Source organism: Myripristis murdjan, chromosome 3 (assembly GCF_902150065.1).
Source record: "Myripristis murdjan chromosome 3, fMyrMur1.1, whole genome shotgun sequence".
Taxonomy (NCBI): Eukaryota; Metazoa; Chordata; class Actinopteri; order Holocentriformes; family Holocentridae; genus Myripristis; species Myripristis murdjan.
Genome location: NC_043982.1, coordinates 28949425 through 28964891, shown reverse-complemented (window position 1 = coordinate 28964891; position 15467 = coordinate 28949425). Strand labels below are relative to the sequence as shown.

The 15467-nt window shown below is 39.6% G+C and overlaps 1 protein-coding gene across 1 annotated transcript; it reads left to right on the top strand.

Moving 5' to 3' along the window:
* The first annotated feature begins 1122 nt into the window (after positions 1–1122).
* On the top strand, positions 1123–13168 carry cstf3 (cleavage stimulation factor, 3' pre-RNA, subunit 3). Its single transcript, XM_030044971.1, has 20 exons — positions 1123–1348; positions 2372–2476; positions 2687–2782; positions 7443–7475; positions 8638–8735; positions 8839–8905; positions 8991–9025; positions 9118–9247; positions 9375–9452; positions 9564–9726; positions 9954–10063; positions 10183–10299; positions 10407–10625; positions 10761–10863; positions 11180–11249; positions 11345–11540; positions 11649–11799; positions 12186–12280; positions 12389–12449; positions 12556–13168. The coding sequence occupies exons 1-20, from the start codon at positions 1322–1324 to the stop codon at positions 12753–12755; spliced, it is 2154 nt and encodes a 717-aa protein (XP_029900831.1). The 5' UTR covers positions 1123–1321; the 3' UTR covers positions 12756–13168.
* The last annotated feature ends 2299 nt before the right edge of the window (positions 13169–15467 follow it).

Sequence of the window (15467 nt, the reverse complement as noted above, 5' to 3'; positions counted from 1 at the left end):
CTTGACATCCAACATTCCCCACACCACCCATTCCCCATGCAAAAAACTTAATGCTCTTAATGACACTTTTTTTTCACTCTTCCACCATACCATCACCCACCCTACTCTCATACACAGAACCAAAAAAACACTCCGTGGTCTTTTGCTCTTGTCTGCTTCTTATTGAGGGCTAGACTCCCACAGACATATTGTAGACACACACACACGCGCGCGCACACACACACACACACACACCACACACCACACACACACACACACACACACACACACACACCACACACACACACACACACACACACACACACACACACACGCACACTCTTTCTATGGCTATTAATTTGTCTCCCCCTGCTGACCAATAAGTTAATTGGCGTGGAGAACAGTATGGTGCAAGGCAGTCGAGTCAGTCGGTTTTGATTCTGTTGCTGATTTGTATGTGTTTATTTATTTATGTAAACATTGAGGTAGCCTATACATAAAGTAGGTCTACATGTATCAAGGAATATATAACACATCATTAGGTAACTAGAGGTATATGACAGGCTACTATGGGATTTAAAGCCTACAGCCTGAGAACAAATAATGACCAAATCTTAATATATTTTTCCAAAATGCATTAATATGAGGAATTCAAAAATAAAATGTAATACCCCCGGAATTCAAATGGAAAAAGAAATATAGAGCAGGTTAATGTTAATACCGTGGATTATAACTTTCTCATATCCATCCATTTTGTATAACTGTGAAAGTTCTAATAAAAAAATTTCAATGAGGTTTAGAAATTTTATGAAATAGTGTTGCTCAGCGCGCTTGCTACAGCATTGTCTATCCAAAGATGACGAACGTTGAAATATAGTCTCTGTTTATATAGAGCTTCAACGTTATGTTCGATTTCTCGGGCACTTCTCGCATAAAGTAACTGTATTATTACACTCGTTACTTAAAAAAAAGTGCAAAATAATAATAATAATAATAATAATGCAAGTGTTCCAACAACGCTCCCAATTTGGTGCAACAGGATTTTGTCTCAATTTACGAGCCTTCTGATATCGCAAAATGCAACGTCATAATTTCTAGTCGAGACCGGAAGTGGATCACAAAATTCTCTCTTCGTCTTTTCCCTCTTTGGCAGCGAAGTAGCCTTACAAAAAAACTCGTTCACGCCATTTTGAGAGAACGCGTTGGGCTGCAGCCTGCGGGCAGAGCGACCGAGCCTTCCGAAGCTATGCCAATTACTTAGTCTTTCTTTTAAAAAATACGTTATATTTTGTCCGTAAATCCTGTTCCTATTCCATTCTCTATCTAGATTACTCTTCCAGCCATGTCCACCGAAGGAGCAGCCGATCAGGTAGATACTGCAAACGGAAAGGCAGCTTGCTAACTGAAGAGCAAGCTAACTCAACGGCTAGCACAATTTCGCTTGCCTGACGCTGCGGTGCAGTTAGGCGGGCCCGTGTTTGTCAGTGTTAACCAGCAGGCACAGCTAAACTATAACAAGCATATTGGTGGTTAGGTAGTCAGTATTTGAAAACATTACATAGTTAAGGAAATGATGGATGTGTTTGAGGCATTTGTTGTGCGCCTGTAACTTGAGGCTGACGAACGCCATGTTGACTCACGCTAGTGTTAGCCCTTGGTTGCTAGCGTTGTATGGTAACAGTTAACGTTATGTTAGTTCTGTGAGCTAAAACCAAACAAACGCTTGGTCGATGCTAGGCAGCGTCTCAAGTTAGTTTGCAGGGAGCTTTACTTCGTTTCATTGCATGATAACACGCGTGGTTAGCGCTCACAAGAAATGCGGCGTAAAATGCTAGCGTAACCAACGTAATTACTTTTGCCATGTCATTTTATTTCATACTCTGGTGGCGTAAATATTTCAAACGTAGACTTCTGTGTTGATGCATGTTTGGGCGGTTCGTTGGTTATCTTATTTTATTGGCACACATTTTATCTTGTGATGCCAGATGTGTGCTAACACAGTGGTTCCCAAACCAGACCTCAAGGACCCCTTGTCCTGCAGGTTTTATTTCAGCTCTACATCTTATCCATTTAAGGGCTTCATGCTGATTGGTTGAAACAAATGTACCTGAACAGGACGTGCATTAGGGTGCATGGGTTGTAATTGAATCAAATGTGCAGGACGGGATCCTTGAGAAATAGTTTGGGAATCACTGTTGTAACTTAAGCCTGCATCATAGCTAGTGAATAATTAGAAAAAAAAAAAGCTTATGGCCTTTAGGTGTAAGTTAACGTAACCTATCAAGTAGTTGCATATTGGTTGTTCTTTCACATACACAGGCATGGCTGGCTCATCCAACACTGATGACATCTTTTGCCTTGTGCTTTTTTTTTTATTGTTTTTTTCTTGCAGGCGGCAGCAGAGTATATCCCAGAGAAGGTGAAGAAGGCAGAAAAGAAGTTGGAAGAAAACCCATATGACCTTGACGCATGGAGCATTCTGATTCGAGAAGCACAGGTTTAGTGACACAGGGTTGCATTCCTGGGGGTTAACCAAAGAGGGGAACGGGGTGGTTGGGTGGGGTGGGGTGGGGGTTTGGAATGGGAGGAGGGGGTGCGCTATGGATTATTAAAGCTAAAAAAGTGCATTAGCTGTAAACTTTTTTGCCACATGACTGTTTCTCCGGATGTTAACTAGCGTACATGTAAATGCATTCTCCTCCTTCAGAACCAACCTATAGATAAAGCCAGGAAGACATATGAGCGACTTGTCACACAGTTCCCAAGTTCTGGCAGATTCTGGAAACTATTCATTGAAGCGGAGGTTAAGACTCTTTTCTTTACTATGTGTGCATGGCTGGGTATTTTCTAACATGATCAACAATGTGACTTTCACACAAGCAAAATGTTTCTGAGTGAAATCTAAAGTCACAATCCTTATTTTGAACCACTGGGGTCTGCCACTGTAGTCACAGATACCAGCTGTAGACATAGTAGAGATAGCGTTGTTATCACAAGTCTTAAATGTAATTGTTGTTGGCAGGGACACTTAAAATTTCAAATATTATAAGTGAAAATATCTTTGGAATTCTTCTTAACATGCAAAATGATATCCTGGACAAATGACAAACTGGAAAATGTGGATCAATCAGAAATGTAGGGTGATGCTGGACGCTAAACTTGTCAGACTTGAGTTGGGTTCATTAAGGATTGTGCCTTTTTTGAAGACCAGCAAAGGGGAAAATAGTTCTAACCATTTCTTTTTTCAGAAAAGTTTGCTCATGTTCCCAGGTTTTTTAAAAAAATATTTTCTGCGCCGTTTTTAAATGGGGTAAAGTGCATTTGTTGCATGTTTGATCTGCAACAGTATTAAACTATTTTAATAGTATTGGAGTGCATTAGCCTTTTATTCACTTGTCGTGTCAATTTATTGCCTCCTGTGTCATTTCCTTGGGTAATTTTTGTTATAAACAAATACACTGTTTGTCTTGCCCACTCTGTTCTTAAGTCAGCTCTCCCTATCCCTCAAAACAAAACAGGAAAAAGTCAGCTTTTATGACCAGTGACCCATTTGCCGTGATGCCCCACCCAATTTTTCCTGTCATACTATCAGTTCTAGATGGAGGGAATTAGTGGATAGTTTGTTTTTGGGTGTAGTATATTTACTTAAGTATAAGTACCGTAATTCATAGTAAAATGATTGCTCAAAGTTGCACATGCCTTTGCTCATTTTCCATACCTTAAGGTAGAATTTGACTGCAGGTGAAGCTGGCATGAACTCTTACTTTCAAAATTTGTTTTAGACTGAACACACACAGCATGAGATAAGCATAATACAGCATTTTTAAGCCAATATAGGGTGTATATTAGAATACTTCAGTAGTCTACTGCTCACTTAGCCATTCACTCCACTAGGTTTTAGCAAGAATTAAATACTAGGGATTTTAAAAACAAAGGCAAAGAGTAATAGGGAAGTAACAAACTTCAAATACCAAGGGGTTGAGTTTAAGTTTTATTTATTTGGGGTGGGGGGACTGACTTATTTTGGTAAGTATGTATGGATGATCTTACCATATGCCATCTTAAATAGAATCAGTGGTAGGTTAGTCAAAACAGTTTTGTCCTTTGATCTGCAGACCCATGACACTAATGTTAACTATTGAAGTTCTTGTTGCCAACACAATTGCACCTAAATCTGTGGAAGTGTTCCAGATTACAGTGATTTAGGTCACAGAGTGCAAAGGAGTGAAGCTTATTTCATAGCCCATTGTATATGTGAGACCATGGTTCTCACATTTGCATTTGTTTAGACTTGACATAGGCCTGATAGTGTAATATTAAATAAAATCATACTGGGTTGTCTTAAATAGCTCAAGTGATAGAGGGCCTGAGTTTAGCCAGCCCAGTTCAACCAGGGACATTCACATTTTGCATACACATCCATGGTCATAGGAGTACTGAGAATCTGCCACCTGCCCCTCAGTAAATATTATTGGCTTAGAATGGTTAATCATTATCATGCGAAAGTGGTAACATTTTTTATGATCCATTACATGATATAAGTGATAAAGGTTAATGTCATCAAGCAATATCATAACTTTGACATTATGCTTGGTTACTACAAAAGCCCTTTAAAGGAGTTGCCTTAAGAAGTGCTTCCAAATAAAGCTTAGAATTTGATAGTACTTGTTGATATAGCCACTTTAATTACGAAGTAATTACTTCTCTAATTGGAGGTAGGCCACTTCTCAATTTTCTTTTTTTGGGCCTCATAATTGCCCTCTTCTGGCTACCCTACCTCAAGAGGATTATGTCTTTTTTTTTTAGGCCACATTTGATATTCTTGCTCAGTTGCCCTGTTTTCTGTGATTCTATTAAATTGATAACTCTTTTATTGTTTGCAAAGATTGCAGCAATTGGGTTTGGACCTGGCTCAAGAGATTGTTTAGAGGTTTTATTGTTTTTCTGGCAGTCATTTTCAGTAGAATTGTACTGGTTATGTGATGACATTAATCGGTACAGAAAAAAAAACCACATGTACATCACAGAGTAGGAAGTAGTTATCCATTGATCATTGCAGGCCACTCTTGGTAGATATTTCACTCAGGCAGTCTGTGAGAATGTAAAATTGGTGATGGTTGCATAGAAATACAAATAATTTATTTTTTTTAAAAACTAATTTATTTGTAAGTTGCATGACAAATAATAGGATATGCAAATATTTAAATGATTGTCATGTAATCTTACACTTTAGAGCAGCACAGGGAAGCATGTTTTGGCTCAGTCATTCAAGATTGCCATGAGATACTGCAAAGGCTTAGTTTTTAATGATTATGACTAATTCAAGATGCGTTTTGAACATTTCCACACCTTCATCTTTGTGACAATGTGACTTTTGAGTGTACCTCAGAGGAGTGATTTGATAATTATGTGCAATAAAATAAACCATAGACATGGTGCACTGTGAATTATTGTGTCTCTGCGGAATGACTAGTGGATTGCAGTATGTGTCTTAAGTCTGTTGTTGGCCCTTTTTTTTTTTTTTTTTTTTAAACCACAGAAGCTCAACTTCCATCACGCTTATTTCACCTCACAGAGAATTCCTCTGAAGGACTGTCCCACAGCTCTCATCTCTAGTTGTAATGCTACAGGCTCACTGTGGCTTGGCTGTGGCATTTTGAATGAACGTGCCAGCTTAATGTGACTTTGCTGTAACTGGAAGGCATGGGTCAGTTATTTTTCAGATCAAGTTTTCCCAAGCCATTTGAAATAGAAGCAGGTGCCATGTGAATAGATTTAATCATTGAGTTTAGAAGGGAGCTAGGGTATTGGTTGTCACACGCTGAATCCCCACCCCGCTCCCTCTGCTGTCATCTGGGATAAATTAGACTACAGATAATCTTTGTAAGCCATCTAGGCAGTGCCTGTAAGAGTTTCAGGTTTTGAAACTGCTGCCCTTTGCTTGATTTCTATAAATTATCAAAATGGGCTTTGACAACATTGACAACATTTTTTTTTTTTTTTTTTTTTTTTTTTTTTTTTTTTTTTGAGAGCTTTTTAAAAGTATGGTACATAAGCAGCATTGGAAGACAGTCAATAGACCTGATTTCAGTGTGAATTAACATTGTCAAATAATTTGCGAATTGTTTGCACCATTGCCATCTACATAGCTTCAAAATTGTTGCCAGTGCATCATTGTCCTAACGCTATACAGCATCAGTTCAGGTGAATCAGGGTTCAGGTGCTCATATTTATTGTTACATACAGCTTGAATTTCTTTTTCACTAATTTTTACTCACTGAAGCCTGGAAGCAGGCGGCAACAGTGCTGCAGAGCTGAACCTGCTGCGCTGCCACTGTGAGAGAGATCCCTGCCATGTAAATGACTCTTTGTTGTAGCCAAGCTAATGTGATGTGGGGTGCTGCTTCATCTTCCTAGGGCACATTAGTGTGATGCAGTAGGAGGGGTTGGGTCCATCTTCATAGGACCTGGGGTGATAACAGCCGAGAGGCAGCCCAGTGTCATTTCTTGCTCTTCAGTAGGCAACAACCTTTCCCTGTCTGCACTGGAGGGTGCTGTGATGCTGCTCTTCCCACTACTCATCAACAGTAAGCCCAATAAAAATTTGTTTCAGCAGCAATGCTTTGTATTTACCAAGGCAACACAATGAACTGAGGCAGGGAAATGAAGAGATTTTAGTCAGTGTCAGTTTTTGTTCCTCACATTCATCCTTTGAGTGTTTTTTTTTTTTTTTTTTTTTCAGTTTTTTATTTTATTTGTTTATTTATTTATTTATTATATTTATTTATTTATTTTACATGATTGAATGCTTACAGTCTGTATTCCAAGGTTTTTGTCAGGATGTTTTTTTCTGTAACCCATGGCCACAGGTGGCAGTGGGTATGTGGAACTAGGTATGGGATGATTTGAAAATTTCATGTCATGATGATCCTGGCCAAAATATTACAATTCATGATATTATTGCGATAATCATCAAAAATTACTTAAAACTGTTTAAGCGGCACCAAAACATACTGTTATCACTTTTCCTTACATTTTGTTTAGAAATGTTTTTATTGCATGTATAAGTCAGGAAAGCATTATAGGATTTTGTGTTAGCGATCTGGACAGCCTTTTAAGTCACTTGTGAGGGGTTTCACGATTATCCTGATTTAGTATTATTCTGATCACGGAAATTCACCAAAATCAACACCTCTTGAGTGTTTTTTTTTTTTTTTTTTAATCACAATCCGTGATAAAAACCCTTTATCGTCCCATTCCTATGCGGCACCTAATATACAAAGAGAATAAACCCCTTTTAAAAAAAAAAAGTAAATTGTCATTCTTGTGTGAACTTCACTTTGTTGATCTTCAAAGGGATGCGTGTGTGAGAGGGTGATTGTGTTTGCATGAATGCATGTTATAAGACATTGAAAGTGGAGAAGACTGTTGAATTAACATTGCATTTACACTCTTATTCACAGATCAAGGCTAAAAACTATGACAAAGTAGAGAAGGTAAGTGTCACACTTACAAAAACCGAGCAGACATTTTAATTTAGGGCACAGTATCTGAGACATAACAAATGAGCTCAAATGAGCCTGTTAAGTTTGTTACAGCTATAATTAGTTTAATCACCAATAGTAACCTTCATATTCACCAATACTTACCTTGCAGCTTTGGTTAGCGCCTTTGTAGGTTAATGATGGTGTTGCTTAATAACAAATAGTCAATTATTAGTGGAGCAAAACTGTAATTTATATTTCAGCCATCATCCATGTTTTAGACGGACCTGCGAATTTACAACTTAATAATGGTTTCTTTAGCTGATCTCTAAAGTATTCACCCATGCTGTTTATCCCAGAACTCTTTTAAAATTACATTGCAAGCTGTGCAGCTTGAGGCTCAAACAAGTAGTGAAACATCTGAGATTTTGTAAATTTGAGAAAATCATGTCACTTTTATCTATTTATATAGTCATTATTTATTTGAATTAATGGAGGGCATTTGAAGTGTGAATTTAATGTGAGCTTTTGGTTGTCATCCAAATACATTAATTGGCACTCAGATTTCCACTCTGCACTCATGGTCTACTAAACTTAAAAAAAAAAAAAAAACAGCTTTGTTAATCAACTCTAGCCCATTACAGCCAATTGGTTTTGTTATTGCCTGGATCCCAACATTGTTGGCCCCTGGGTAAAGTCAAAGCTTGTGCCTGGGTAGGGATGGTGCACTGGTGGATAAACTGATTTTGAGTCATTTGAGTTCACTGACAAGTAGGCCACATCTGGTGGTAGGGGTAGTAGCTGAAACATGAGTTTGTATGATAGTTGGGACTGTGGACTGTACAGTACTGTTCAACATCACCCGTGTTCCCTGGCTTAGAATTTGTTGAGGTCAGTGACCTTACTCACTTAGCCAATGAATGTCAGAGCAGTGTATGTTGAAATAAAAACAGGTGATAGCAAGTACGGACTATTTGGTTAAATTCAGTTTTTCCACAAATACATTTTTGGTGTGTATTGCAAATTGAAGATACCACCACACATATATACACATTCATTTACCTATTCACCTAATACCTTTGTTTCTTTCTGTAATACTTCTAAATTATTTCTTCCACCATGTTTTCAGTACATACTGTAGTTACTTTATTTTTCTTCATTCCTATGCCATTAGTTGTTTCAGAGATGCCTAATGAAAGTCTTGCACATTGACCTGTGGAAATGCTACCTCTCATACGTCCGAGAGACCAAAGGGAAGCTGCCCAGCTACAAGTAAGATTATCTGCAACACTGCATGAAATTGTAAGTCAATGCCTTTTGCATTGACTTGTACAATGCACAGTTGATTTTCAAATCCACTATTCCTTGTCCTCAGAGAGAAGATGGCCCAGGCATATGACTTTGCCCTGGATAAAATTGGCATGGAAATCATGTCTTACCAGGTAAACAGCCCTGATTGCTTTTTAAATAATAGGTGACAGCACGATCAAAACCTGTACCAATAACAACTGTTTTTTTCATTCACAGATTTGGGTGGACTATATAAACTTCCTCAAAGGAGTGTAAGTGTAAATATTATAATGTATCTTGAACTGAGTCAGCACCTCTTACCTGTTGAGTTGCTGAGTTTTTCTTTCATTCTGCGTTCAATTAGTGAGGCCGTAGGCTCATATGCAGAAAAACCAACGAATCACTGCAGGTGCGGGAGGGTGTACCAGAGGGGATGTGTGAATCCTATGATCAACATCGAGCAGCTTTGGAGAGACTATAGCAAGTATGAAGAGGTGAGAAATCCAGGACCCTTACATTTTCCCCTCCAACCCCACATGTATTTTTACTGAGTGTTGATCGTAATCTGAAATCATCAGAGGGCAGTGGATTGCGAGTCTGACCACTCTATGTCATGAGCAGGGTATCAATGTGCACTTGGCCAAGAAGATGATTGAGGATCGCAGCAGAGACTACATGAATGCCAGGAGAGTGGCCAAGGTAAAACAGACCACCACGTGTCATAGAAATGATGAAACCAAGTTTGGGTTCTTATAGATTCTGAAGTCTTTACAAACTGTTCCACATTTTTCTTTGGTGTGTGTTACTCAGGAGTATGAGACTGTGATGAAGGGGTTGGACAGGAATGCGCCGTCAGTCCCCCCACAGAATTCCCCCCAGGAAGCTCAACAAGTGGAGATGTGGAAGAAGTACATCCAGTGGGAGAAAAGCAACCCCTTGCGTACAGAGGATCAAACTCTTATCACAAAGAGAGGTGATTACTTGTGGACAGAGTATGCTCTTAGTTGTGATGGCATTGATTTAGTACTTTATGAAGACCAGAAAGTGCAGGTGGTATGGGGATATTCAGGCATGTTTTTTTGCAAGTGGCCGGTTTGTGGCTCGTGTCACAAGATTTTCTCCAACACTGAGTGAACATTTCTCAAATCAGAGTCTTTGTGGATTATTGCCATCAGTGGTTGGTTGTGTCCTATGTTGCAGTTATGTTTGCCTATGAGCAGTGCCTGCTGGTGCTGGGCCACCATCCTGACGTGTGGTATGAAGCAGCACAGTACCTGGAGCAGTCTAGCAAACTGCTGGCCGAGAAAGGGGTAAGAGGCAAACCTATCACATATGGATGTTATTAAAAACTGTCAAACATGTTTTTTTCCCCCAAGGCTTTAAGATATTAGATAATATTAAGAAACAAGATTTAACCTTTCCCCCTCAGGACATGAACAATGCCAAGCTGTTTAGTGATGAAGCAGCTAACATCTACGAACGCGCCATTGGGACTCTACTGAAGAAGAACATGCTGCTGTACTTCTCCTTTGCTGACTATGAAGAGGTGAGCGTCAAGATAATTACTCAGAGCAGCAGCTCGCAGCTAGAGGCAAGAGGGACTTGTCTTCATATTTGTAGTTTATATATTTTCTGCTGTCTGTCTGTTCATAGAGTCGTATGAAACATGAGAAAGTCCACAGCATCTATAATCGGCTGCTGGCTATTGAGGACATTGACCCCACGCTGGTCTACATCCAGTACATGAAGTTTGCTAGGAGGGCGGAGGGCATCAAGTCAGGACGCACCATCTTCAAAAAGGCCAGAGAAGACCCACGCACACGTCACCATGTGTATGTAACTGCAGCACTGATGGAGTACTACTGCAGCAAGGTGAAGGCACACATAATAACAACACACAAGGAATTTTAATCAAAAGCTTAATCTCTATAATCAAAGGCACTAATCAGAATCAAGAAGTATACACATTATATCTGTTTTCATATCTCTTTTGATCTTCCCTCACAGGACAAGTCTGTGGCCTTCAAGATATTTGAACTTGGTTTGAAGAAATATGGTGACATTCCAGAGTACATACTTGCATACATCGATTACCTCTCACACCTTAATGGTAAGTTATGTCTGACAAAATGCAGAGTTGATACACAGATTATGAATGACATTTATTTTCTACCTAAAATCCAAAAATGAAACTGAAGTTGTTATGATGGTATTACTGTACTCGCACAACTAACTTTAATGATAGCATTAGATACTTGGTTCCAATATCTGTAGCCTACCTATCAGAATAAAGCATATATACTCTCAGATATCATATGTATTTGTTTGTGTCACCTTGTTAACCTTGTAACAATAGTCTGTACAGTTTCAGAAATATTGGATTGACTCTGTTTTTTGTCTCTTCTTCTGTTATTTTCTCATTCCAGAGGATAACAATACCAGGGTTCTGTTTGAGCGTGTCCTCACCTCAGGGAGCTTGTCGCCAGAAAAATCTGGGTAATGTTAGACATTCAGCTAATCAGTACTCCATATGTGTACGTGTGTGATGTAGTAATCCATGTTTGACGATCTTTGTGTTTCTCTTTCTTCAGAGAGATCTGGGCTCGGTTCTTGGCCTTTGAGAGTAACATAGGAGACTTGGCCAGTATTCTGAAAGTAGAGCGCAGGCGCTTCACAGCCTTCAAGGATGAGTATGAGGGCAAAGAGACAGCCTTACTTGTGGACAGGTACAAGTTCATGGACCTGTACCCCTGTTCCACCAGCGAGCTCAAAGCCCTTGGATACAAGGTATGTACTCAGCCCTTTTTAGATGGCATATTGTCAGGTCTCCTGCTGCAAGAGCAGTTAAATATATCAGTCCTTGTGATTTGTAACTTGTGTACGCTCTTTTTGTAGGACGTGTCTCGTGCCAAACTGGCAGCACTGCTCCCAGAGACTGTGGTGACACCGTCTGTGCCCACACTGAAGGACGAAGCCGATCGTAAACCTGAGTACCCAAAACCAGACACCAACCAGATGATCCCCTTCCAGCCACGTCACCTTGCCCGTACGTATTCCCTTACCTGCTCCAGAGTCTTCCCCCATATCCACTGGGCCTTTAGCCAGTAATCTCCAATCACCGAAATGCTGGATTAAGACTTAAAAGGGCATTAAGCAATTCCAAGTTAAGTTTTGTCTTTGCACTCTACCCTTTTCAGTGTGATTCTCATTACTGCCCTCAACAATTCTGTAGGGACAGTTGATCCTCTAAGGGGTCTAAACATTTATTGGATAATCCGGTGATACATTCATTGGATGCACACAGGTACTGAGTTTGCTGATGTGATGTTGATATATGTGGGGACCAGTGTCACGGAGGGAAATTCCTCTGAAGTTACTTTACTCAGGACTGGGGTGAGTAAAATGATTTTGCTTTGATGTTCCTCCCCACAGCTCCAGGTCTGCACCCTGTCCCAGGTGGAGTCTTCCCAGTCCCCCCAGCTGCTGTTGTCCTCATGAAGCTGCTTCCACCGCCCACGTGCTTCACTGTGAGTAGCAGCATCCTAACGCTCATTTAACAGGTGATGAATTTGAAAAATGCAAGCAGTGGGCTTTTCCTATTCTGATTCAAAGTCTGTGGTTTTCTCTTGATATAGGGTCCCTTTGTTCAAGTGGATGAGCTCATGGAAACTTTCAGGAGATGCACACTTCCTGAGAGTAAGTTACATTTGGAATCCAAACCATTTTTGTGGGTTTTCATGTTTTGATTATCTGCTCTGCTCCATATGACATGCTGATGATGATATCTCTTTGCTCTCGGTAGCTGTGGATGCTGCTATAGAGCTGATCACAGGTAGACTGCCAGACACAGGTGGGGAGGGCAATGGATCCATGGAGAACCATGCTGTTGCCAAGTCGCTCAAAAGGCCTAATGCAGACTCTGATGAAGAGGATGACAAAGGAACTGTAGCTCCACCCATACATGACATCTACCGTGCACGTCAGCAGAAGAGGATTCGATAAGCTCAATGAAACCACCAAGTAAATCCTGCTGCAATGTAATCCTCACGGGCGATTATACAGAGTAAACTTTCATGTCCACATTTCTGTACGTGCATCTGACAGATTTTACTTCTGTTGATTTATGTACAAACAAGCACGCATATGTATACACACACCCAAACATACATACATACATACATACATACATACATATGCACACTTGTGTGTTTTTGTGGCTTTGTTTTTTAACAGTTTTTATTTTTAAAAACTGAACAATATACTGTACAAAGTTTTTAATTCAACATTGATTTTGGCACACAGCTTGAGTTTGGCCTTGTGATGTTCCAGTGATCTCAAAGTGGGAATCATTTTTTTTTTCTAGGTAAATGGAAAAAACACATTTCCTTACAATAAAGTGGTAAAGAATCCAAGCATATCTGACTTTTTATTTGACTTTGCAGCTTAACTTATGCCTTGTAAACCAGACTTCTTCTTCATTGTTTTATCTTGCCACTTATGTAGTGTGTAGCCGTGATGGGCTTTATGTTTACCACAAGGGGGCAGGATGGGGCACTACAAGACAGGCAAGGCCTCTGAGGTTAAAAAACCAAGGAGTCTGAAGCTAGGCTTCTGAATTAGTGGTGCAATCATCCTCTTCTGATGTACTTAAATTCCCAACATGGCAGAGAGCAGAACATCCCAGACTTATCCCTGTCCAGGACGTATTAACAGTAAAGGACAGCTTTGAATACCTTAACTTGCCTTTAATTGGATAAAGAAGGGCTTGCTGTTGTCTGGATAAACCATGGACTGATAATGACATCCAGCTGTATATACAGTAGTTGCATTTGAATCTGAGGAACATTTGAGTTACTGTGAATCAGAAAAATTCCCAACATCCCCATTGCTTTAACTCCTGTCATATGCAGCCTTTTAAGATAGACCTGTTTTGCTGTGACTAAATAGCTTGAGGGCTATTTTCAATTCATGGTTTGGAGTCTGCCAAGAGAGACATGCCAAAGCAGAAGAACTCAGAAAACTGATGAATACCCAATGCTATTTCCTGCTTATACCACCATTCAGTTGCTTACAGGGAATCCCTAGATATTATGTACCGGTAACATGCACAAGAGGGAGACACATTACTACTTTTTTGCCTATTGGTGTTCAGGGTGGATAAACCACAGTAAGGTAAACATTTTCAAAGACATGCAAAATCCTCTGATATAAAATTGAAAAGGCTTATTAAACAATAAGCTGCGGTTCATCCTGATGCTTTTTCTAAATCATGGATGGAGCAAGGTGACATCCTCATGTTGTACTGGGACAGACCTTTGGAGAGACACGGCATCAGTTGTTTAAAGGCTGAGTGTTCAACTATTGGGAGGGGTATACCCTTGCAGAATAATGTAACTGATAGTGACTGATGTTGCTGTGGCCTTGAATTATTTAAACACTCATGAAACAATGCAGTGAAAGGTGGCATCAGTTGGGTGTGGCTAAAGCTTCATGGACAAAATTCGTCTTTCAGAATCCACTTTACTGTTTAGCTCTTGGGAGGCTGTGTGTAAGCACTTTGGCTCTGTACCTTAACTCTTATAGAGCGTCACTTTCACCATGGGAAATACAGAAAAAAATAATTATTGGGGTGTTAATGAAATCAAAATTTTCTCTGTGTTTAGACATCAAAAAGGAAATTAACTTCCAGACACATCTCAAGGTTTTTTTTTCTTCTCGTGTGAGTGTATGCATGCCAGCTGTTCATATTCACATTGGATTGGTTATGTCATTATTTATCTACCCACCATAGTCTTTGTGCTCTGTATGCAGCAGCTTGTTTACACTGTGGTACAAAACAATTTGTGTGTAAAGTCGCAGCACTGACATATAAAGAAGGATTTAATTGCTGAATGAGCATTCATCGTCATGGAAAGATGCGCCAGCCATTCTTACAAAATGACTGAGTGCAAAAGTGGTACTTTGGTTAACTTCTTGGTCGACAGTATAATTTAGAGATAATTTAGCAATCCACATATTGTTTACATTTAATAGACACAGAATGGAAAAGTTCACAGAATATTTTCCTCCTTTAAAATAGTGTTGGAGAGGAGCTCATAGGATTCCTACTCCTTAACAGCTCATTGGTCCAAGAAAAAAACAGTCAAGATTAACTACATGATATATATCGCATTTGGCTGTGTCATATTTTGAATCAAATGTTATATGAAGTGAGGTGGTTAAGTGAAATTTGACAGAGGGCACTGTAGTGCAGGTTTTCTTTTTGAAATTTTGATCTCTTTGGATGTTAAATTGAACCTTGTACTATATTCTCAAATTTAGCCATCTCATGCCTTGAGACAAAGGCATACTTGAGTAGCCTGCAAAATCTGAATATAGACAAGGGTTGACAGATAATGACAAATAGCAGGTCCTTCATAAACAGCAAGTCTAGCACTATTTCCAAGACTGCATTCATTCAGAAGGAACACCAGATGTGACAAATTATTTCAGAATTTGTGATCGATTGGACCGGTCAGATGTCCAAGTCCATCAACTGTGGGAATAAGAACTTCTAATTTTGGGACTGCTACAAACATCCAGCCACTCTCAGATGAACAAGAATGTGAGATTATAAGCCAGGATTTAACCACCAAAAAAAAAGTTGTACTGTTGTGGTGGATAAGTCAAAATGGGCAATGAAAGTCCTGCAGGCAGTATTTTATTTTCCTCTTT

Excerpts from the sequence above, each read along its gene's own strand:
- cstf3 (XM_030044971.1), top strand. The coding sequence starts at position 1,322 with ATGTCCACCGAAGGAGCAGCCGATCAG. Across the intron at positions 9,248-9,374 it reads ACTATAGCAAGTATGAAGAG|GGTATCAATGTGCACTTGGC; the intron begins GTGAGAAATCCA and ends TGTCATGAGCAG. Across the intron at positions 11,800-12,185 it reads CCAGCCACGTCACCTTGCCC|CTCCAGGTCTGCACCCTGTC; the intron begins GTACGTATTCCC and ends TCCTCCCCACAG.